Genomic DNA, 23,431 nt, shown 5'->3' with positions numbered 1-23,431 from the left:
AAAGTAGATGAACCGTGGCCAGGACAGGTACAGTAGATGAACCGTGGCCAGGACAGGTAAAGTAGATGAACCATGGCCAGGACAGGTACAGTAGATGAACCAAGGCCAGGACAGGTACAGTAGATGAACCATGGCCAGGACAGGTACAGTAGATGAACCAAGGCCAGGACAGGTACAGTAGATGAACCATGGCCAGGACAGGTAAAGTAGATAAACCAAGGCCAGGACAGGTACAGTAGATGAACCGTGGCCAGGACAGGTACAGTAGATGAACCGTGGCCAGGACAGGTACAGTAGATGAACCAAGGCCAGGACAGGTACAGTAGATGAACCAAGGCCAGGACAGGTACAGTAGATGAACCAAGGCCAGGACAGGTACAGTAGATGAACCAAGGCCAGGACAGGTACAGTAGATGAACCGTGGCCAGGACAGGTAAAGTATATGAACCAAGGCCAGGACAGGTACAGTAGATGAACCGTGGCCAGGACAGGAAAAGTAGCTGAACCGTGGTCAGGACAGGCAAAGTAGATGAACCGTGGCCAGGACAGGTAAAGTAGATGAACCAAGGCCAGGACAGGTACAGTAGATGAACCATGGCCAGGACAGGTACAGAAGGTGAACCAAGGTCAGGACAGGTAAAGTAGATGAACCAAGGCCAGGACAGGTACAGTAGATGAACCGTGGCCAGGACAGGTACAGTAGATGAACCGTGGCCAGGACAGGTAAAGTAGATGAACCATGGCCAGGACAGGTACAGTAGATGAACCAATTGCAAGGCCAGGACAGGTACAGTAGATGAACCAAGGCCAGGACAGGTAAAGTAGATGAACCGTGGCCAGGAAAGGCAAAGTAGATGAACCGTGGCCAGGACAGGTAAAGTAGATGAACCGTGGCCAGGACAGGTACAGTAGATGAACCAAGGCCAGGACAGGTAAAGTAGATGAACCGTGGCCAGGACAGGTACAGTATATGAACCGTGGCCAGGACAGGTACAGAAGATGAACCGTGGCCAGGACAGGTACAGAAGATGAACCAAGGCCAGGACAGGTACAGTAGATGAACCGTGGCCAGGACACTAGAGGGACCATTGCCAGTACAGTGAAAATGTTTGAAGAAGCCACATCAACATTCCAGCCACATGCCGGTCTGTAAATACTTGGTTTTAAGCCAGGAAAATCAGAAACTGAAAGCAGAAACAATGGAACAGATCCTCTTTCCGACTTTGATTGGATACCCGTGACCAATTCTAACCTCGGATCCCAAGAGGAATGTAGCGTATTCATTCGCAAATGTTAACGTGAATATTGGTAATTATTTTATAAGTAATGACACCTACCTCTTCACCAGTTAGCCAAAGACAGAAAGTCCAGCCACCTCCTTAAAATGCCATGTGGTTTGCAGACTACACGAACAAACTGCAATCTACACATCTTGAAATTGATACCCTCTAGCTACTTCCACGCACCTTTGCAGAGCCTTAACATGCAACGCTTCAAATAGTGTTCGTGTTACCGGGTAATCCATCAACTTAGCCTAGAATATTTGTTTCCCATAAGATCATTCTCGTATTTCGCAATATCGCGATATACCGTTTTAATGTTTATAGTTCAAATGTTAAAGATATATGTTGATTCCCATGGCAAAAGGTAAATACAGTAGTTACTGAAACAACACGCAAACCTGGTGGCGGCAGCCTGTACATTATACCTTGTCGTTTCACAGTAGTCGTCACAGATACAAACAGGAAAGGGACATGCATACGATCGAACGAGACAGTCAATGCATGCTATATTTCTCAATCTTCATCGTGACAATGTTACAGCGCCATCTACCAGGCCAAACGGCTAGCCTGCACATGTTTTACCGATTTCGCTGTGGACAAACGTAACGAGGCCTTTGACATTGTTCATCAAGTCATTGTTTATACGCCTTAACGACCCGTAAGTACCGGGTTACAGTTGGTCTTTAACAACACATGCCGGTCAGAAGAGGTGACTAACGGGATCGGGTGGTCAGACTCGGTGACATAATTGATGTATCGTATCTCAATGTCAATCACTGGATTGTCTGGTCAAGAGTCGATTATTTACAGACCAACGTCATATAACTGGAAAATTGCTGAGGGCGTCGTTAAACAACAAACAAATGTAAAACAAAAATACGATATATGTTACAATAGACAAGGGCCATGGTTGTGTCATGTAAGAGGCGACTAACGCGTTCGGGTGGTCAGGTTTACTGACTTGGCTGATGCATGTAATCGTATCCCAATTGCGTTGATCGATGCTCATGATGTCAATCACTGGGTTGTCTGGTCCAGATTCGAATATTTACAGACCGCCGTCATATAGCTGGAATATTGCTGAGTGCGGCGTTAAACAACAAACAAACAAACAAGCAGATGACACAACATTGATCGGTACTTATACAACAGGGTGCCGTTGTACAAAGCGATCTTAGCGCTCATGTAATCGTAACTCCCATACCTGTAACAGTCGTAGATCTACAACTACTACTGAACGTAATTGTACAGTATGAAAATAAATGACAGCTAGAATACAGTGTTGGTAAAAGCGCAGTTTTAACTAACGTATGGATGTAATAAAGTATGCTACCTGTTAATCTTCATCTTGCAATTGGGCAAATAAATCTTCCTGTAAAACGCTCTATTTTTTATGCTGGAATCTATATCAGTATACTATGTATTCTATGGAGAGGACAAATAATTTTTGTGAGAGCTACGAAAATTGTTAAATGTGAACCATGACTCTACTTCGGCGATTTTAATTCTCTGGTAGCTGAACGTATTGGGAATCGAGTGATGTAACGGGCCAGCGGGTAATACTAAAAATGGATTGCAGAATAATAAAACGAAAGGCGCATATCTAGGCAGATCTCAAATGTCCACAAACGGTAAAAGAAGACTCAATAATATGGTAAAAATTGGGCGTGGGTTGGAGGGGAGGGGGTCAAGCGTGGGAAGGCACGGCGTCGGCGGGCGAGCATCGTGTTTAGCGGCGGTTTCCTCCCAGAAGTCTCTTCTCTAGGGCCTCATCCTTGGGGTTAGGCGACTTGAAGAGGTTCTTGGTGAGGAGGGCGGCGGAGTGTGCGACGAAGTGCTTGTTGGCCTTGAGGTCGCAGTCCATGAAGAAGTGGTGCTCGAACATCTCCGTTCCAAGCATCTGCATCAGCTTGAGGGGGGCATCGGAGGAGTCGGTTGAGGGGGAGAGCTCTTGTCCATTGCCATAGATGTGGGTTGCATCGGGCGTGTTGGGAGCCTTGTAGTGCTTCATGATGTGGTGAGCTTTCTCCAGGAGCCTGGTTCTGAGGGTCTTATCCTCAACCTGGGCCGGGGTGGTCTGGGTCTGACCGTCGCTAAGGGAGGGGGACTCTGGTGGACTGGTCTGGATGCAGCTGTCGCTCATGGTGGGCGGCAGGGTCTGGCATTCAGTGGACGCAGTGGTGGTTGGTGGTCGGGAGGTTGGTTCGGGAGAGGGGATTTCTCTCCTCTTCCTCTTTTTCCTCCCGTGACCGGTGCCCTCGGGTGAGCGGAAGGGTTCCTCCCCTCTGGATTCGAGTGGAGCGAGTTCCAACACAGCTGCCGGGGGAGGCGGGGTGGTAGGGAGGGAAGCCTCTATCTCCATGTCGAGGAATGGAGGAGGGGTCTTCTTTTCCCGTGTGGGCCTCTTCTTCTGCGCCGGGCGGGGTGCAGGGGGATTTGGGGCCGGGCTGCGAGCCATCTGAGGCTTGGTCTTGGCCGGAGCCTTGACCAGCGGCCTCTTCTTTTGACCTAGGTCAAAGGAGATGGAGAGCGTGGAGGTTTTGGACTTGTAGGAAGTCCTGAGGGAGTAGTCCCAAACCCGGTAGGCCAGCAAGGGCTCCAAGATGGAGACATGCTCCCTCGGTAATGACTTTGAGAGGTCTCTCATTGTCAGGTTGTAGGTTTGAGAGCTTGGAAGGACACGTCTGCGCGGGGCGAGTGTCCAAGCCGAGATATGTACTGTCCGGGTAACGACAGTGTTTTGACTTCTCTTCTTTCATTAATTAACGTGTTGGGCATCCCTAATTAACCTTTACTAATTCGTGTTAAACCAACACAGGATGTTTTCTGGAAGTGGATATTCGCGAATGTCAAAGGACTGACACGACACGTGTTAATAACTGTCCAAGCACTTCTAAAGTTCCTAACATTCTTTTTATCTAAAGACTAATATTATATCTAATTATATACCACTTTATTGTCTCATATTTCAGTAGACACAGAGCTCCAGGTGTATCGCATTTAAAGAAATCTGCGCCCTTAAAGTGAAGCATTTTTACTGTATTTTCTTTAAAAAATCCAAGTCAGAAATGTTCGGTCCGACCTGGCACGGGCTGTTAAAATCAACTTAAACCTCACAGATGTATCATCAAATGGATTCACATCTATAGATTAGTATTATATCTACCTATACACCACTTTATAATGTCACAGATTGCAGTATTTATAGACAACAAGGGGCTCGAAAGTGAAGCCTTTTTCACTCTACATTCTCAACATAGTCTCTATCAGAAGTGTTTGGCTTGTGTTGGGTTCGACTTGGCCCGGGCTGTCCAAATGCACTTTAAACACACAAATGTATCATCAAATGTCTTTAAATCTATAGACTAGCATTATATCTACCTATATACCACTTTATAGTGTCTGAGTTCGCTGCATTTAAAGAAAAGAAGGTGCTCAAAGTGAAGCTCTTTTCCCTCTACATTCTCAACATAGTCTCTATAAAAAGTGTGGCTTGTGTTGGGTCCGACTTGGCCCAGGCTGTCAAAATCAACTTTAAACACATAGATGTATGATCAAATGTGTTTACATCTATAGATCAGTGTTACATCTACCTACATACCACTTTATAATGTCTCAGTACATCGTCTTTAAAGAAAACAAGGTGCTCAAAGTGAAGCCCCTTTCCCTCTACATCCTAGACATAGTCTCCATCAGAAGTGTTTGGCTTGTGTTAGGTCCGACTTGGTCCGGGCTTTCAAAATCTTCTATAAACACACAAATCTATCTTCAAATGTGTTTACATCTATAGATTACTACCAAATGTACCTATATACCACTTTATAATGGCACGGTACATCGTATTTAAAGAAAACAAGGGGCTCAAAGTGAAGCCCTTTTCCCTCTACATTCTCAACATAGTCTCTAGAAGAAGTGTTTGGCTTGTGTTGGGTCCGACTTGGCCCGGGCGGTCAAAATCTACTTTAAACACGGGGCATGGGTGGCCCAGTCGTCTATGGCGCCGCGATTCGCTGTGCAGAGTTGCGTCCCTTGGGCACGCCAGAAATCTATGATTGTGGGTTCGAATCCCGGCTCGCCCCTATTATTTTTCTTGGTTTGTCAGCACCATACCCGTGATCGTGGGTTTCCCCGAAGTGGTAAACGTCTAAGACCTGCATCACTTCGGGCTTTCCTCCCACATTAAGCTGACTGGAAAACTGTTAAAAGCGGCGTTAAACCTAACTCACTCACTCACTCACTACTTTAAACACACAGATCTATCTTCAAATGCGTTTACATCTATAGACTAGTGTTATATCTACCTATATAACACCCGGGTCAAGTCGATCCGACAGGTAGAATGATACGCAGGATGCAAAAGGAGGTAAGCCCAAGTACAGTACAGAAACTGAAGTAAGTTGGGCTCTCTTAGTTTTCTGTATGCTTACACATCATCACGTCATACTGTGTTTAATTATTTTTTCTTATTCTAATACTGCTAATGTTTGTCAGTGGCCAGTGATAATATGTTTTATGGAATAGTATTTTTCATATCAATATGGTGATAACTTGTTTTCGTATTTGTGAGGGACACGACACTATCATAGCTTACAAAAGTATTCTGGAAGCATTTTAGGACAAACATGTTAACGGAAGTTCAAAAGAAAATAAATGGGTTTTGTTAATTAGCCTCACCAAATGCATAAGTTATCAATGAAACGGTATACTATTAACTACCACTAAAAGCTCAGGACAGCTAATTAAGGGCAAATGGTTGATTGATTACGCAACACCTACTTGATTGCAATTACACAAAGGGCAATTAAGCAAGCTGAGTACAGATGTAATTTGGATTAATTCCACACTTGACGTGCATATACGGACGCTATGAGAAGGATCGATGAGTCCAAAAACCACAAAAAAATCCTTATACTTACCGACTCCCTAAGTGGACTACAGGTTACACACAACCAAATGTTTTCCCATAGACTTCTATAGTAACGTTATGATTTTTTTTAAATAACTAAGCATTCAACAGCTATTACCTGTACGTGTGTGCACAGTTTGGCCTTAGAGCAGCAATAAAAAAAATAAAAATGACTAGCTTAGCCAGCTCCTTTTCCGAGTACCGGAAGCTAAACACACCACCCCCAGTTTCGCACCAAATGTCACCTACTTGAAAATAGCTGTGGTCACATTCAGCATAAGTCATCATGTTGAAAAAGACAGTACTAAATATAGAAAAACATGGTCAGTTTTAATAACTGGATGGATGTACATTTGAAAGACATAAAAATCTTACAGAATATCCTCCAATCACAGCCTGCAGATATCTCTCGATCTGCACTGAAGGCTCCCTACGAAAACCGCACTCTCCAAACTGGTACTGATTTGGTGTAGTAGAACCTGCAAGCCCTCCAAAACAAAAATACCAAAAACCGACCTAAATTAATAAATCAAATACTTAAAAGCTCCAACGACCTAACTAAGGCAGGCAAACAAATAACCTTCTTGTGGATACCCGCCCACGTAGGAATATACGGTAATGAAAACGCCGATAAAGCAGCTAAACTATCCCTCAAAATCCCAGAAATAAGCTAAAAACTTACCCATCTCAAAATCAGAAATTAAAAGTGTAAACAAGCAAAAAATCACAAAAAATGGCATAACCTATATCTAAACTCAAATAGCCAAATCAAAAAAGTGCTCAGCAAACCACTAACCAAACCAAAAATTCTCCATCCATCAAAAAAAATCGACAGAGTAATCACTAAACTCCAAACAGGACACACCAACCTAAATAACCACTTTAAAAAAAATTAAAAAAACACTACAGGTAACTGCCCATACTGCAAACAACCAGAAACCCCAGAACACGCACTCATCCACTGCACACACTACCTAACACATCGAACCGCATTACAAACAACCCTCAATCTAAGCAAGGCTCTCACTCTAGAAGCAATACTAAACCCACAAAATAAACTCGAAAACTTCAAGGCCTTAGGCGTATTCTTAATAAAAACGGAACTAATAAAACGCATCTAAAAACACAATTACCTACCAAATCAAAATGACATAAACAAACAAACATCCACCATACCCAGCTCCCTTAGTTCTCCTCCCCAACCCCATCGGCATCTATTCCAAATCTCAAAATTCCCAAATTCTATATAAGCAACCCCTAAAGCCCCCTCTTGGGTTGCACAGACCACTTTCGCCCCTTTCGGAAACACATTAAATGGCCTGGCCGGGCCCGTGTGCGAAATACGCATCAGTCGGAAAGCGCACGTTAAATCTCCAAAGTAAGTAAGTAAGTAAGGATCGATGAGACGCAAGACACAAGTTAAGCAAAAACGTTTCTCCAGTATAATTCAGTGTAATCGAATAATCAAATTAGCGTAATGTAAGACGATGCTTGAACTGTGAAACCAAACATTAATGTTATCAACTCAAGTTTTGGTGCAGGAAGGTGTTTATCTTGCAAAAAAAGATGTACATGTGCATATGTTAAGGTACGAAAACCTGGAACCTAAGTGGTACCTCAGATGTAAGTACATATACTATTTGAGTAACAGTTCACGATTGGTCTAATGTTCAACATTGAGATGTGTTCACATGTGTTAACCAGTAGTACGTTATGAATAATTCTCAATTCGAAATATTATGCATTTTTTCTATGAGTACATGTGAATCAGTTTTGTAAATGCACTCTCAACCCGCATCGGTATATTCATAATTACAGTTTAGTTATCTTCTGAGATTATAATTTGCGCTCGGCAAAGAAACCGCAAGGTTGTGTTTCCGACAGACAAGTGTCTACACCTGATGTTTGAACAAATATTGCGTAAAATGGCAAAACATAATTGAGAAAGTTAAAAACACATGTTTAAAATTCACATTACAATAAATAGAATATGAATGCTGCGTTTTCTGAATCAACATAAATAAGGAACATATATGTGAGTCTTGAAATAGTGGGTTTTTTTACATTTGATACAAATTTAAAACACGTTTGACTAAAGATCATAGCTTACGACACCATATAAACATGCCAAAACTTCAACACACTTTATCTGTTGTTGGAATAAACAGTTTAAGTTACAATTTATTCAGCAACATAGCTGCAAAACTTACACTACAATGAGATCAAACAATGTATAGAAGCTTATATTAATCTCGTGAATGGGGAAGTCAAAAGCATTTACTCACTTATTTTGGGATTATAAATATAGAAATACTAATAACGGGAAGTGGAATGGCCTGTAGTAAATACATCGTACTAATAGTGACACAATTAGAAGTGGAATGGCCTGTAGTAAATACATCGTACTAATAGTGACACAATTAGAAGTGGAATGGCCTGTAGTAAATACATCGTACTAATAGTGACACAATTAGAAGTGGAATGGCCTGTAGTAAATACATCGTACTAATAGTGACACAATTAGAAGTGGAATGGCCTGTAGTAAATACATCGTACTAATAGTGACACAATTAGAAGCCAACAACTTGTATGTTTCGTCCCCGTCTACGCAACCTGTCAGTATCTAATTAGTTGGAAAAATCCTTTCCCGCGTTTCTTTCAATTAAAAAGGACTAATTTCATACGAGGGGGTCTGTGATCTTAAAACACAATTAGTATGTTTACGTAGACACAAACACACGTGGTGTGGTGTGGTCTGGTCAGTAACTGACAACCTGCTGATGACAAATGTCAATACACATGGTCAGTAAACTGACCACTACAATGATCGAACGATGTGCGACGTCTACTATTCATCTAACAGTTGAAACATTTGTACATCAACGCATTCGTTTTCTCTTTGTTTGAGAGGCATTACTTAGAGGTTGACGGATGACAAGGCAGACACAATTTTTTTGGATACAGTTATCCATACAATTGTGTCTACTTTGTCATTCGTTTTCTACCAAGGATTTAAGATTGGGAGGCCTCTAAACATGTAAGTTATTTTCTTTTACAAAAGAATAGGATTTCGATCAAAAGGTTACAGTTAAAATGACAAATACAACGTTACAAGGTTATGGTGAATTTTGGCTAAGGCGAAACAACCACTACTTTGAGAGTCGATGTTCAGAGTATGCGAAAAAGTGCTTCACTTTGTATACATGTAAATACATTTGATGATACATCTGTTGATTTTGAAAGCCCAGGCCAAGTCGGGCCCAACACAAGCCAAACATTTCTGAAAGAGACCATGTAGAGAATGTAAAGGGAAAAGGGCTTCACTTTGAGCACCTTGTTTTCTTTAAGTACAGCGATCTGAGACACTATAAAGTGGTATTTAGGTAGATATAATACTAATCTATAAATGTGAATCCATTTGATGATACATCTGTGAGGTTTAAGTTGATTTTGACAGCCCGGGCCAAGTCGGACCGAACACTTCTAACAGGGATTTTCTAAAGAAAATACAGTAAAAGTGCTTGACTTTAACGGCCCAGTTTTCATTGAATGCGATATACTGTGACATTATAAAGTGGTATATGGGTAGATATAACACTAGTCTATAGATGTAAACACATTTGAAGATACATCTGTGTGTTTAAAGTAGATTTTGACCGCCCGGGCCATGTCGGACCCAACACAAGCCAAACACTTCTAATAGAGACTATGTCGAGAATGTAGAGGGAAATGGGCTTCACTTCGAGCCCCTTGTTTTCTATAAATACTGCGATCTGAGACACTATAAAGTGGTGTTTTGGTAGATATTATACTAGTTTTTAGATGTGAATCCATTTGAAGATACATATGTGAGTTTAAAGTTGATTTTGACAGCCCGGGCCAAGTCGGACCGAACACTTGTGTGACTTTTGAGAGTATAGGGAGAAGAGGTCTACTTTAACCAACGTGTCTGCTTTAAATACGATGAACAGTGACATTATAAAGTGGTATTTACTTAGATATAGTACGTTCATATAATAGCAACGCTATGCCGACAGATGGAAATTTGTATCACGATAGCTAGAAGTATTTGATACGTTTCAAATCTTATTTCGTTTAACGATTGCTCTTTTACATGGTACCTAGATCAGCGACGCTTACACACAGCTCCACTTTCTGGTTTTCAAGTGATTTACTCCGTGATTACTTAATTATGGTGCACTTTATTGTTTGGTGATTGTTCATTAATGTCATGTGTGTATGTTGCATCAATTATATGTAGGTATGATCGCCGATAATGAAGTAATTAGCCAATAACACTTTGGACCGTCTTGGCCTAAAAGTCGGGCCAAGAAAAGTCGGGCCGGGCCGGGCCAGCGGGTAATACTAAAAATGAATTGCAGAATAATAAAACGAAACGCGCATATCTAGGCAGATCTCAAATGTCCACAAACGTATAGTTTTGCTCATTTAATTGAGTTTGAATAAAAATGCACCTTCAACAATGTAATTAACTGATGATTATGACTACATACCGTGAGTCTCGTAGAAAAGTCAGCGTCTTGACAGTGTATTCTTTGATTAGAATGCTTCTCACCGACCTTAGCGTGTAGGGGTGTGATGTCCTGGGCAGGAAACGACAGTGTTTTGACTACTCTTCTTTCATTAATTAACGTGTTTAGGTAATTAACCTTTACTCATTCGTGTTAAACCAACACAGGATGTTTTCTGGAAATGGATATTCGCGAATGTCAAAAGACTGACACGACACGTGTTAATAACTGTCCAAGCACTTCTAAAGTTCCTAACATTATTTATATCTAAAGACTAGTATTTTATCTAATTATTTACCACTTTATTGTCTCATATTTCAGTAGTTAAAGAAAACACAGAACTCAAAGTGAAGCCCTTTTCCCTCTACATTCTCAACATAGTCTCTATCAGAAGTGTTTGGCTTGTGTTGGGTCCGACTTGGCCCGGGCGGTCAAAATCAACTTTAAACACACAGATGTAACTTCAAATGTGATTAAATCTATAGATTAGTGTTATATCTACCTATACACCAATTTATAATGTCCAGGTGTATCGCATTTAAAGACATCTGCGCCGTTAAAGTGAAGCATTTTTACTGTATTTTCTTTAAAAAATCCAAGTCAGAAATGTTCGGTCCGACCTGGCCCGGGCTGTCAAAATCAACTTAAACCTCACAGATGTATCATCAAATGGATTCACATCTATAGATTAGTGTTATATCTACCTATACACCAATTTATAATGTCCAGGTGTATCGCATTTAAAGAAATCTGCGCCCTTAAAGTGAAGCATTTTTACTGTATTTTATTTAAAAAATCCAAGTCAGAAATGTTCGGTCCGACCTGGCCCGGGCTGTTAAAATCAACTTAAACCTCACAGATGTATCATCAAAGGGATTCACATCTATAGATTAGTATTATATCTACCTATACATCACTTTATAATGTCACAGATTGCAGTATTTATAGACAACAAGGGGCTCGAAAGTGAAGCCCTTTTCCCTCTACATTCTCAACATAGTCTCTATCAGAAGTGTTTGGCTTGTGTTGGGTCCGACTTGGCCCGGGCGGTCAAAATCAACTTTAAACACACAGATGTAACTTCAAATGTGATTAAATCTATAGATTAGTGTTATATCTACCTATACACCAATTTATAATGTCCAGGTGTATCGCATTTAAAGAAATCTGCGCCCTTAAAGTGAAGCATTTTTACTGTATTTTCTTTAAAAAATCCAAGTCAGAAATGTTCGGTCCGACCTGGCACGGGCTGTTAAAATCAACTTAAACCTCACAGATGTATCATCAAATGGATTCACATCTATAGATTACTATTATATCTACCTATACACCACTTTATAATGTCACAGATTGCAGTATTTATAGACAACAAGGGGCTCGAAAGTGAAGCCCTTTTCCCTCTACATTCTCAACATAGTCTCTATCAGAAGTGTTTGGCTTGTGTTGGGTCCGACTTGGCCCGGGCGGTCAAAGTCAACTTGAAACACACAGATGTAACTTCAAATGTGATTAAATCTATAGATTAGTGTTATATCTACCTATACACCAATTTATAATGTCCAGGTGTATCGCATTTAAAGAAATCTGCGCCCTTAAAGTGAAGCATTTTTACTGTATTTTCTTTAAAAAATCCAAGTCAGAAATGTTCGGTCCGACCTGGCCCGGGCTGTTAAAATCAACTTAAACCTCACAGATGTATCATCAAATGGATTCACATCTATAGATTAGTATTATATCTACCTATACACCACTTTATAATGTCACAGATTGCAGTATTTATAGACAACAAGGGGCTCGAAAGTGAAGCCCTTTTCCCTCTACATTCTCAACATAGTCTCTATCAGAAGTGTTTGGCTTGTGTTGGGTCCGACTTGGCCCGGGCGGTCAAAATCAACTTTAAACACACAGATGTATCTTCAAATGTGATTAAATCTATAGATTAGTGTTATATCTACCTATACACCAATTTATAATGTCACAGATCGCAGTATTTATAGAAAACATGGGGCTTAAAGTGAAGCCCTTTTCCCTCTACATTCTCAACATAGTCTCTATCAGAAGTGTTTGTCTTGTGTTGGGTCCGACTTGGCCCGGGCGGTCAAAATCACATTTAAACACACAGATGTATCTTCAAATGTGATTAAATCTATAGATTAGTGTTATATCTACCTATACACCAATTTATAATGTCCAGGTGTATCGCATTTAAAGAAATCTGCGCCCTTAAAGTGAAGCATTTTTACTGTATTTTCTTTAAAAAATCCAAGTCAGAAATGTTCGGTCCGACCTGGCCCGGGCTGTTAAAATCAACTTAAACCTCACAGATGTATCATCAAAGGGATTCACATCTATAGATTAGTATTATATCTACCTATACACCACTTTATAATGTCACAGATTGCAGTATTTATAGACAACAAGGGGCTCGAAAGTGAAGCCCTTTTCCCTCTACATTCTCAACATAGTCTCTATCAGAAGTGTTTGGCTTGTGTTGGGTCCGACTTGGCCCGGGCGGTCAAAATCAACTTGAAACACACAGATGTAACTTCAAATGTGATTAAATCTATAGATTAGTGTTATATCTACCTATACACCAATTTATAACGTCCAGGTGTATCGCATTTAAAGAAATCTGCGCCCTTAAAGTGAAGCATTTTTACTGTATTTTCTTTAAAAAATCCAAGTCAGAAATGTTCGGTCCGACCTGGCCCGGGCTGTTAAAATCAACTTAAACCTCACAGATGTATCATCAAATGGATTCACATCTATAGATTAGTATTATATCTACCTATACACCACTTTATAATGTCACAGATTGCAGTATTTATAGACAACAAGGGGCTCGAAAGTGAAGCCCTTTTCCCTCTACATTCTCAACATAGTCTCTATCAGAAGTGTTTGGCTTGTGTTGGGTCCGACTTGGCCCGGGCGGTCAAAATCAACTTTAAACACACAGATGTATCTTCAAATGTGATTAAATCTATAGATTAGTGTTATATCTACCTATACACCAATTTATAATGTCACAGATCGCAGTATTTATAGAAAACATGGGGCTTAAAGTGAAGCCCTTTTCCCTCTACATTCTCAACATAGTCTCTATCAGAAGTGTTTGTCTTGTGTTGGGTCGGACTTGGCCCGGGCGGTCAAAATCACATTTAAACACACAGATGTATCTTCAAATGTGATTAAATCTATAGATTAGTGTTATATCTACCTATACACCAATTTATAATGTCCAGGTGTATCGCATTTAAAGAAATCTGCGCCCTTAAAGTGAAGCATTTTTACTGTATTTTCTTTAAAAAATCCAAGTCAGAAATGTTCGGTCCGACCTGGCCCGGGCTGTTAAAATCAACTTAAACCTCACAGATGTATCATCAAAGGGATTCACATCTATAGATTAGTATTATATCTACCTATACACCACTTTATAATGTCACAGATTGCAGTATTTATAGACAACAAGGGGCTCGAAAGTGAAGCCCTTTTCCCTCTACATTCTCAACATAGTCTCTATCAGAAGTGTTTGGCTTGTGTTGGGTCCGACTTGGCCCGGGCGGTCAAAATCAACTTTAAACACACAGATGTATCTTCAAATGTGATTAAATCTATAGATTAGTGTTATATCTACCTATACACCAATTTATAATGTCACAGATCGCAGTATTTATAGAAAACATGGGGCTTAAAGTGAAGCCCTTTTCCCTCTACATTCTCAACATAGTCTCTATCAGAAGTGTTTGGCTTGTGTTGGGTCCGACTTGGCCCGGGCGGTCAAAATCAACTTGAAACACACAGATGTAACTTCAAATGTGATTAAATCTATAGATTAGTGTTATATCTACCTATACACCAATTTATAATGTCCAGGTGTATCGCATTTAAAGAAATCTGCGCCCTTAAAGTGAAGCATTTTTACTGTATTTTCTTTAAAAAATCCAAGTCAGAAATGTTCGGTCCGACCTGGCCCGGGCTGTTAAAATCAACTTAAACCTCACAGATGTATCATCAAATGGATTCACATCTATAGATTAGTATTATATCTACCTATACACCACTTTATAATGTCACAGATTGCAGTATTTATAGACAACAAGGGGCTCGAAAGTGAAGCCCTTTTCCCTCTACATTCTCAACATAGTCTCTATCAGAAGTGTTTGGCTTGTGTTGGGTCCGACTTGGCCCGGGCGGTCAAAATCAACTTTAAACACACAGATGTATCTTCAAATGTGATTAAATCTATAGATTAGTGTTATATCTACCTATACACCAATTTATAATGTCACAGATCGCAGTATTTATAGAAAACATGGGGCTTAAAGTGAAGCCCTTTTCCCTCTACATTCTCAACATAGTCTCTATCAGAAGTGTTTGGCTTGTGTTGGGTCCGACTTGGCCCGGGCGGTCAAAATCAACTTTAAACACACAGATGTAACTTCAAATGTGATTAAATCTATAGATTAGTGTTATATCTACCTATACACCAATTTATAATGTCCAGGTGTATCGCATTTAAAGAAATCTGCGCCCTTAAAGTGAAGCATTTTTACTGTATTTTCTTTAAAAAATCCAAGTCAGAAATGTTCGGTCCGACCTGGCCCGGGCTGTTAAAATCAACTTAAACCTCACAGATGTATCATCAAATGGATTCACATCTATAGATTTCTATTAAATCTACCTATACACCACTTTATAATGTCACAGATCGCAGTATTTATAGACAACAAGGGGCTCGAAAGTGAAGCCCTTTTCCCTCTACATTCTCAACATAGTCTCTATCAGAAGTGTTTGGCTTGTGTTGGGTCCGACTTGGCCCGGGCGGTCAAAATCAACTTGAAACACACAGATGTAACTTCAAATGTGATTAAATCTATAGATTAGTGATATATCTACCTATACACCAATTTATAATGTCCAGGTGTATCGCATTTAAAGAAATCTGCGCCCTTAAAGTGAAGCATTTTTACTGTATTTTCTTTAAAAAATCCAAGTCAGAAATGTTCGGTCCGACCTGGCCCGGGCTGTTAAAATCAACTTAAACCTCACAGATGTATCATCAAAGGGATTCACATATATAGATTAGTATTATATCTACCTATACACCACTTTATAATGTCACAGATTGCAGTATTTATAGACAACAAGGGGCTCGAAAGTGAAGCCCTTTTCCCTCTACATTCTCAACATAGTCTCTATCAGAAGTGTTTGGCTTGTGTTGGGTCCGACTTGGCCCGGGCGGTCAAAATCAACTTTAAACACACAGATGTATCTTCAAATGTGATTAAATCTATAGATTAGTGTTATATCTACCTATACACCAATTTATAATGTCACAGATCGCAGTATTTATAGAAAACATGGGGCTTAAAGTGAAGCCCTTTTCCCTCTACATTCTCAACATAGTCTCTATCAGAAGTGTTTGGCTTGTGTTGGGTCCGACTTGGCCCGGGCGGTCAAAATCACATTTAAACACACAGATGTATCTTCAAATGTGATTAAATCTATAGATTAGTGTTATATCTACCTATACACCAATTTATAATGTCCAGGTGTATCGCATTTAAAGAAATCTGCGCCCTTAAAGTGAAGCATTTTTACTGTATTTTCTTTAAAAAATCCAAGTCAGAAATGTTCGGTCCGACCTGGCCCGGGCTGTTAAAATCAACTTAAACCTCACAGATGTATCATCAAATGGATTCACATCTATAGATTTCTATTAAATCTACCTATACACCACTTTATAATGTCACAGATTGGAGTATTTATAAACAACAAGGGGCTCGAAAGTGAAGCCCTTTTCCCTCTACATTCTCAACATAGTCTCTATCAGAAGTGTTTGGCTTGTGTTGGGTCCGACTTGGCCCGGGCGGTCAAAATCAACTTTAAACACACAGATGTATCTTCAAATGTGATTAAATCTATAGATTAGTGTTATATCTACCTATACACCAATTTATAATGTCACAGATCGCAGTATTTATAGAAAACATGGGGCTTAAAGTGAAGCCCTTTTCCCTCTACATTCTCAACATAGTCTCTATCAGAAGTGTTTGGCTTGTGTTGGGTCCGACTTGGCCCGGGCGGTCAAAATCAACTTGAAACACACAGATGTAACTTCAAATGTGATTAAATCTATAGATTAGTGTTATATCTACCTATACACCAATTTATAATGTCCAGGTGTATCGCATTTAAAGAAATCTGCGCCCTTAAAGTGAAGCATTTTTACTGTATTTTCTTTAAAAAATCCAAGTCAGAAATGTTCGGTCCGACCTGGCCCGGGCTGTTAAAATCAACTTAAACCTCACAGATGTATCATCAAATGGATTCACATCTATAGATTTCTATTAAATCTACCTATACACCACTTTATAATGTCACAGATTGCAGTATTTATAGACAACAAGGGGCTCGAAAGTGAAGCCCTTTTCCCTCTACATTCTCAACATAGTCTCTATCAGAAGTGTTTGGCTTGTGTTGGGTCCGACTTGGCCCGGGCGGTCAAAATCAACTTTAAACACACAGATGTATCTTCAAATGTGATTAAATCTATAGATTAGTGTTATATCTACCTATACACCAATTTATAATGTCACAGATCGCAGTATTTATAGAAAACATGGGGCTTAAAGTGAAGCCCTTTTCCCTCTACATTCTCAACATAGTCTCTATCAGAAGTGTTTGGCTTGTGTTGGGTCCGACTTGGCCCGGGCGGTCAAAATCAACTTTAAACACACAGATGTAACTTCAAATGTGATTAAATCTATAGATTAGTGTTATATCTACCTATACACCAATTTATAATGTCCAGGTGTATCGCATTTAAAGAAATCTGCGCCCTTAAAGTGAAGCATTTTTACTGTATTTTCTTTAAAAAATCCAAGTCAGAAATGTTCGGTCCGACCTGGCCCGGGCTGTTAAAATCAACTTAAACCTCACAGATGTATCATCAAATGGATTCACATCTATAGATTTCTATTAAATCTACCTATACACCACTTTATAATGTCACAGATTGGAGTATTTATAAACAACAAGGGGCTCGAAAGTGAAGCCCTTTTCCCTCTACATTCTCAACATAGTCTCTATCAGAAGTGTTTGGCTTGTGTTGGGTCCGACTTGGCCCGGGCGGTCAAAATCAACTTTAAACACACAGATGTATCTTCAAATGTGATTAAATCTATAGATTAGTGTTATATCTACCTATACACCAATTTATAATGTCACAGATCGCAGTATTTATAGAAAACATGGGGCTTAAAGTGAAGCCCTTTTCCCTCTACATTCTCAACATAGTCTCTATCAGAAGTGTTTGGCTTGTGTTGGGTCCGACTTGGCCCGGGCGGTCAAAATCAACTTGAAACACACAGATGTAACTTCAAATGTGATTAAATCTATAGATTAGTGTTATATCTACCTATACACCAATTTATAATGTCCAGGTGTATCGCATTTAAAGAAATCTGCGCCCTTAAAGTGAAGCATTTTTACTGTATTTTCTTTAAAAAATCCAAGTCAGAAATGTTCGGTCCGACCTGGCCCGGGCTGTTAAAATCAACTTAAACCTCACAGATGTATCATCAAATGGATTCACATCTATAGATTTCTATTAAATCTACCTATACACCACTTTATAATGTCACAGATTGCAGTATTTATAGACAACAAGGGGCTCGAAAGTGAAGCCCTTTTCCCTCTACATTCTCAACATAGTCTCTATCAGAAGTGTTTGGCTTGTGTTGGGTCCGACTTGGCCCGGGCGGTCAAAATCAACTTTAAACACACAGATGTATCTTCAAATGTGATTAAATCTATAGATTAGTGTTATATCTACCTATACACCAATTTATAATGTCACAGATCGCAGTATTTATAGAAAACATGGGGCTTAAAGTGAAGCCCTTTTCCCTCTACATTCTCAACATAGTCTCTATCAGAAGTGTTTGGCTTGTGTTGGGTCCGACTTGGCCCGGGCGGTCAAAATCAACTTGAAACACACAGATGTAACTTCAAATGTGATTAAATCTATAGATTAGTGTTATATCTACCTATACACCAATTTATAATGTCCAGGTGTATCGCATTTAAAGAAATCTGCGCCCTTAAAGTGAAGCATTTTTACTGTATTTTCTTTAAAAAATCCAAGTCAGAAATGTTCGGTCCGACCTGGCCCGGGCTGTTAAAATCAACTTAAACCTCACAGATGTATCATCAAATGGATTCACATCTATAGATTAGTATTATATCTACCTATACACCACTTTATAATGTCACAGATTGCAGTATTTATAGACAACAAGGGGCTCGAAAGTGAAGCCCTTTTCCCTCTACATTCTCAACATAGTCTCTATCAGAAGTGTTTGGCTTGTGTTGGGTCCGACTTGGCCCGGGCGGTCAAAATCAACTTTAAACACACAGATGTATCTTCAAATGTGATTAAATCTATAGATTAGTGTTATATCTACCTATACACCAATTTATAATGTCACAGATCGCAGTATTTATAGAAAACATGGGGCTTAAAGTGAAGCCCTTTTCCCTCTACATTCTCAACATAGTCTCTATCAGAAGTGTTTGGCTTGTGTTGGGTCCGACTTGGCCCGGGCGGTCAAAATCAACTTGAAACACACAGATGTTACTTCAAATGTGATTAAATCTATAGATTAGTGTTATATCTACCTATACACCAATTTATAATGTCCAGGTGTATCGCATTTAAAGAAATCTGCGCCCTTAAAGTGAAGCATTTTTACTGTATTTTCTTTAAAAAATCCAAGTCAGAAATGTTCGGTCCGACCTGGCCCGGGCTGTTAAAATCAACTTAAACCTCACAGATGTATCATCAAATGGATTCACATCTATAGATTTCTATTAAATCTACCTATACACCACTTTATAATGTCACAGATTGCAGTATTTATAGACAACAAGGGGCTCGAAAGTGAAGCCCTTTTCCCTCTACATTCTCAACATAGTCTCTATCAGAAGTGTTTGGCTTGTGTTGGGTCCGACTTGGCCCGGGCGGTCAAAATCAACTTGAAACACACAGATGTAACTTCAAATGTGATTAAATCTATAGATTAGTGTTATATCTACCTATACACCAATTTATAATGTCCAGGTGTATCGCATTTAAAGAAATCTGCGCCGTTCAAGTGAAGCATTTTTACTGTATTTTATTTAAAAAATCCAAGTCAGAAATGTTCGGTCTGATCTGGTCCGGGCTGTTAAAATCAACTTAAACCTCACAGATGTATCATCAAATGGATTCACATCTATAGATTAGTATTATATCTACCTATACACCACTTTATAATGTCACAGATTGCAGTATTTATAGACAACAAGGGGCTCGAAAGTGAAGCCCTTTTCCCTCTACATTCTCAACATAGTCTCTATCAGAAGTGTTTGGCTTGTGTTGGGTCCGACTTGGCCCGGGCGGTCAAAATCAACTTTAAACACACAGATGTAACTGTATGTGACAGTATTTTTTTTTTTTAAAGATTTACTTGGTTTAGGTGCTTGCTTTCTTTTTTTGGGTGCCGATTTCACAGTCTGGTGAGAAATAATTTTATTCAGAATGACGTCTTCGGTGATGGCCTTGCCCCCGACAACAGCGCTCAGAACGTTTCTCTTTTTAGTAGGCACAGCTTTCTTGAAAAGTACAGTCGTCTTGTCTTTAAAGAATCCTGCTACATCATTGCCCTCAGTAGGTGAAGTGACAACCTTGTCTCCAACTGGCACACATGAATCAATAACACCAGTATCAGGATGCAGCAAAGGTTCAGTCGACTTAAAAACTGTTGATGGCGCAAAGTTGATATTGGCGGTGGAAGACTTGTCAAATGGATAGACTCCACATTTCCTGAAAGAGGATTGCAGATTTGTTGGTGTCAGCGACAGGTTATAAGCTCTACAGCCAAGTTCACAAACAGAATGTTTATCAACTGAACTTGTGGCATTTTCCCGCATATACGTATGACGGAGGTTGTTGTAAATTTTAGCAAAAGGTCCAAAGCAACCAACATCCATTGGCTGTAAAACATGGGACGTGTGTGCAGGCAGTACAAGCAAAATAATGTGATGTTGACGTGCCCATTCGATGAGTGGAATAGATACGTGGGATCTATGACCATCATACACAATAAGAAGTGGACTATCTGCAGACGCGGCGACAGCATGCTTCAGGAAATGCTCTGTCAGATAGTGCTGAAAAATCTCCGTGTTTGACCAGCCAGAGTCGCTTACAGTGCCTGCTGCTCCAGGGGTACTTCCTGAAAGGAGTTCTTCCCGCATCCTCTTGCCCTTGAATACAAAATACGGTGGTATAGAACTACCAGACGCATTGCCGCAACCTATAACCGTTGTAGTACTTGATCTTGATGTTGTGACTGCAGCTGGAGTACTCTGACTCGATGTAACAACTGATGGTGGGGTATGAGGCTCCATAAGTCCCTTTTCTTCAACATTATAAATGCGATGAGGGCATGTCTTCAGGTTGTACTTATCCATGATGTGCCCAAGCTCATTAAAATAATGAGTGATCGTCTCCTCTGAGGTAGCTTTTGCTCTCTGTATCTCAAGGGATCGTGGCTTCTTCACTGACAGATCAGGCCATCGCTTCATAAACCCATAGAACCACTGAAGTGATAGGGGTTGTTCATCCTTTGACTTCTTTCCAACATATATTGCTAGGTCTGTGGCAATAGTAGTAACTTCAGCCCTTGTATAGCCATACCCAAAATTTGCCATGGCTTCAATATGTGAAACAAGTCCCTGTTCTTCTTCCATGGACAATAGTGGTTCTCTACCAGTGGTACTACATTCAATAGAAACCTTCCCACTCATCCTGTCATGCAGTGTAGCAAATGGAACAGCAAAGGTAGTGGCAGCTTTCCTAATTGCCATTCCATCTAAAACAGCATTATATGCCTTGTCTAGGGCTGCAGACAAATATTGCCTATATTGACCTCTTCTGGTTGGTTCACCATTGGTCAAAACCTGTAAAAATAAAGGTTTATTTTATATATCACCAAAACTCCAGAGACAGAAGTTCTCAAAAAGCATAACATTTTCAATAAGAAATGACCCTAATTTGTTTCCATAGTTTTAAATTTTGGCGAGCACATCACTTGTCTCATCACGTGACATTTACACCATGAACGTAAACAAGCAGGCGACAGGTGTACCGTCGATTTACAACGTGTGCATTTATTACAATTGACATTTTATTTGAGCTAATCAAGTTACATTAGTGATCTCGGGTTAAAAAGTAGTTGTTTGCTGTATATGAGCTATTACTTAAGTTTTGTAACTTGACACGAAGCATTTTCCGGTCCAAGCGAACGAAAGCGGTGTTGTCAGAAGATCAAAGCTGCAGGTACCGTAATTTCTCGTTACATTTCGCGAGAAATATCATTCAAAATGGCCGATCGAAGTTACATGTCGATCGAACTTGTGTGACTTGACGATATATGAAGGTCATGTCGGGTGTGGGGGACACTCTCAGCATGGGTTCAAGTGAACTCATTGACAGGAAAATCATTATATCTCAAGTATGGGACTTTACTCAAGTCTCCAGAGCCTCTATATAATTCTTGTCACGAGATGTTTGAAATAGCTACTTCATTGGTGTACAGAATATCAGAAATGCTGGGTTATTGTTCAGTGTGTCGCGTGACTGCGTCTGACTACCAGCATTATCCCGTTGAGGCCTCGATCGGGTGTCTTCCAGTGTAAATAGATTTGGCAATCATTCATCCAGGTTTCCTATTTCCTTTTGTCCTGTAAATCGTCGAGCACCTAGTATGTGGACTCTTTTAAAGATTACTGTCCCACTGAGGTCAAGTTTAGTTCAGTTTTTATAAAATCTCTGAGTATGCCTTCCGTCTGTTTCCATGCTTCAACACGATCAGTGCTTATACCATCAGTCTTCACTTGATCAGGGACATTAGAAAAGATTAGACTGTCTCTCATTGACCTGACTCTCTGGTCAGTCAAATTTTCCCTCAAAGACACATTTTTGTAAGGCATCAAGATTTCAAGTCGCCTTCCGTCCTACAATGCCCTTAACGGTACATATAGCATGGCTCTTGACGTACCTTCTGGCTTCCATAATGAGTTGTGTGTTCAGGGTGATACAATTATTCTAGGTGATCTCACCTCGGATATATGTAAGCGTCTAATGTAACCACGTGACAAACATCTGTCTCACTTTGTTTGTACTTGTTATTTCGTGAATACTATCCAATACATAAGCGCATATACTTTCATGGGCAAGATAATATAAAGAAGTCTCTGATTGATTTTTTCTGATTCCTCCCCATTTGCAGTGTAACACCAGTTCAAGTGAAGTGCTATTCACTGGTTATGTCATATCCAATCACTTTCCATGTGTAGCATACAAGTTAGTGATTATGCAAAGCAAAGGTTAAAGAAGCATATTTTGTTAAATGAGACAAAGCTTCCAATATTGAGATATCTTCGTACAAGGTCTGTCTTGATACACAGCTGCTAAATATGCAGAGACTTGTTTATCGACAGATACACATGATGATAGTGAACAATTTAATACAGGGATCAGTAAATGCATGATTGATGCCAGTAGTCTAAGGCGCCACTCCATTTTATTGTGACAACAATGTCTTCACTGGTGTGGTTCTTTTACCCTCAGAAGGATCTACATGTTGTAATGATTATATCTTTCT

At 39.9% G+C, this 23,431-nt stretch overlaps 1 protein-coding gene across 1 annotated transcript; it reads right to left on the bottom strand.

Annotated features, from left to right (window-relative positions):
* Positions 1–20,165: 20,165 nt before the first annotated feature.
* On the bottom strand, positions 20,166–21,784 carry LOC124114140 (MFS-type transporter clz9-like; the record flags this gene model as incomplete). The annotated part of the gene is made up of 1 exon (XM_046474703.2): positions 20,166–21,784. A coding segment is annotated over exon 1 (1,467 nt), but the record flags the coding sequence as incomplete, so codon positions are not given.
* Positions 21,785–23,431: the final 1,647 nt, after the last annotated feature.

This window comes from Haliotis rufescens, unplaced genomic scaffold, assembly GCF_023055435.1.
Source record: "Haliotis rufescens isolate VD_foot unplaced genomic scaffold, xgHalRufe1.0.p SCAF_2, whole genome shotgun sequence".
Lineage (NCBI taxonomy): Eukaryota > Metazoa > Mollusca > Gastropoda > Lepetellida > Haliotidae > Haliotis > Haliotis rufescens.
Note: the sequence above shows the minus strand (reverse complement) of the source record. Positions and strands in the feature narration are given on the sequence as shown.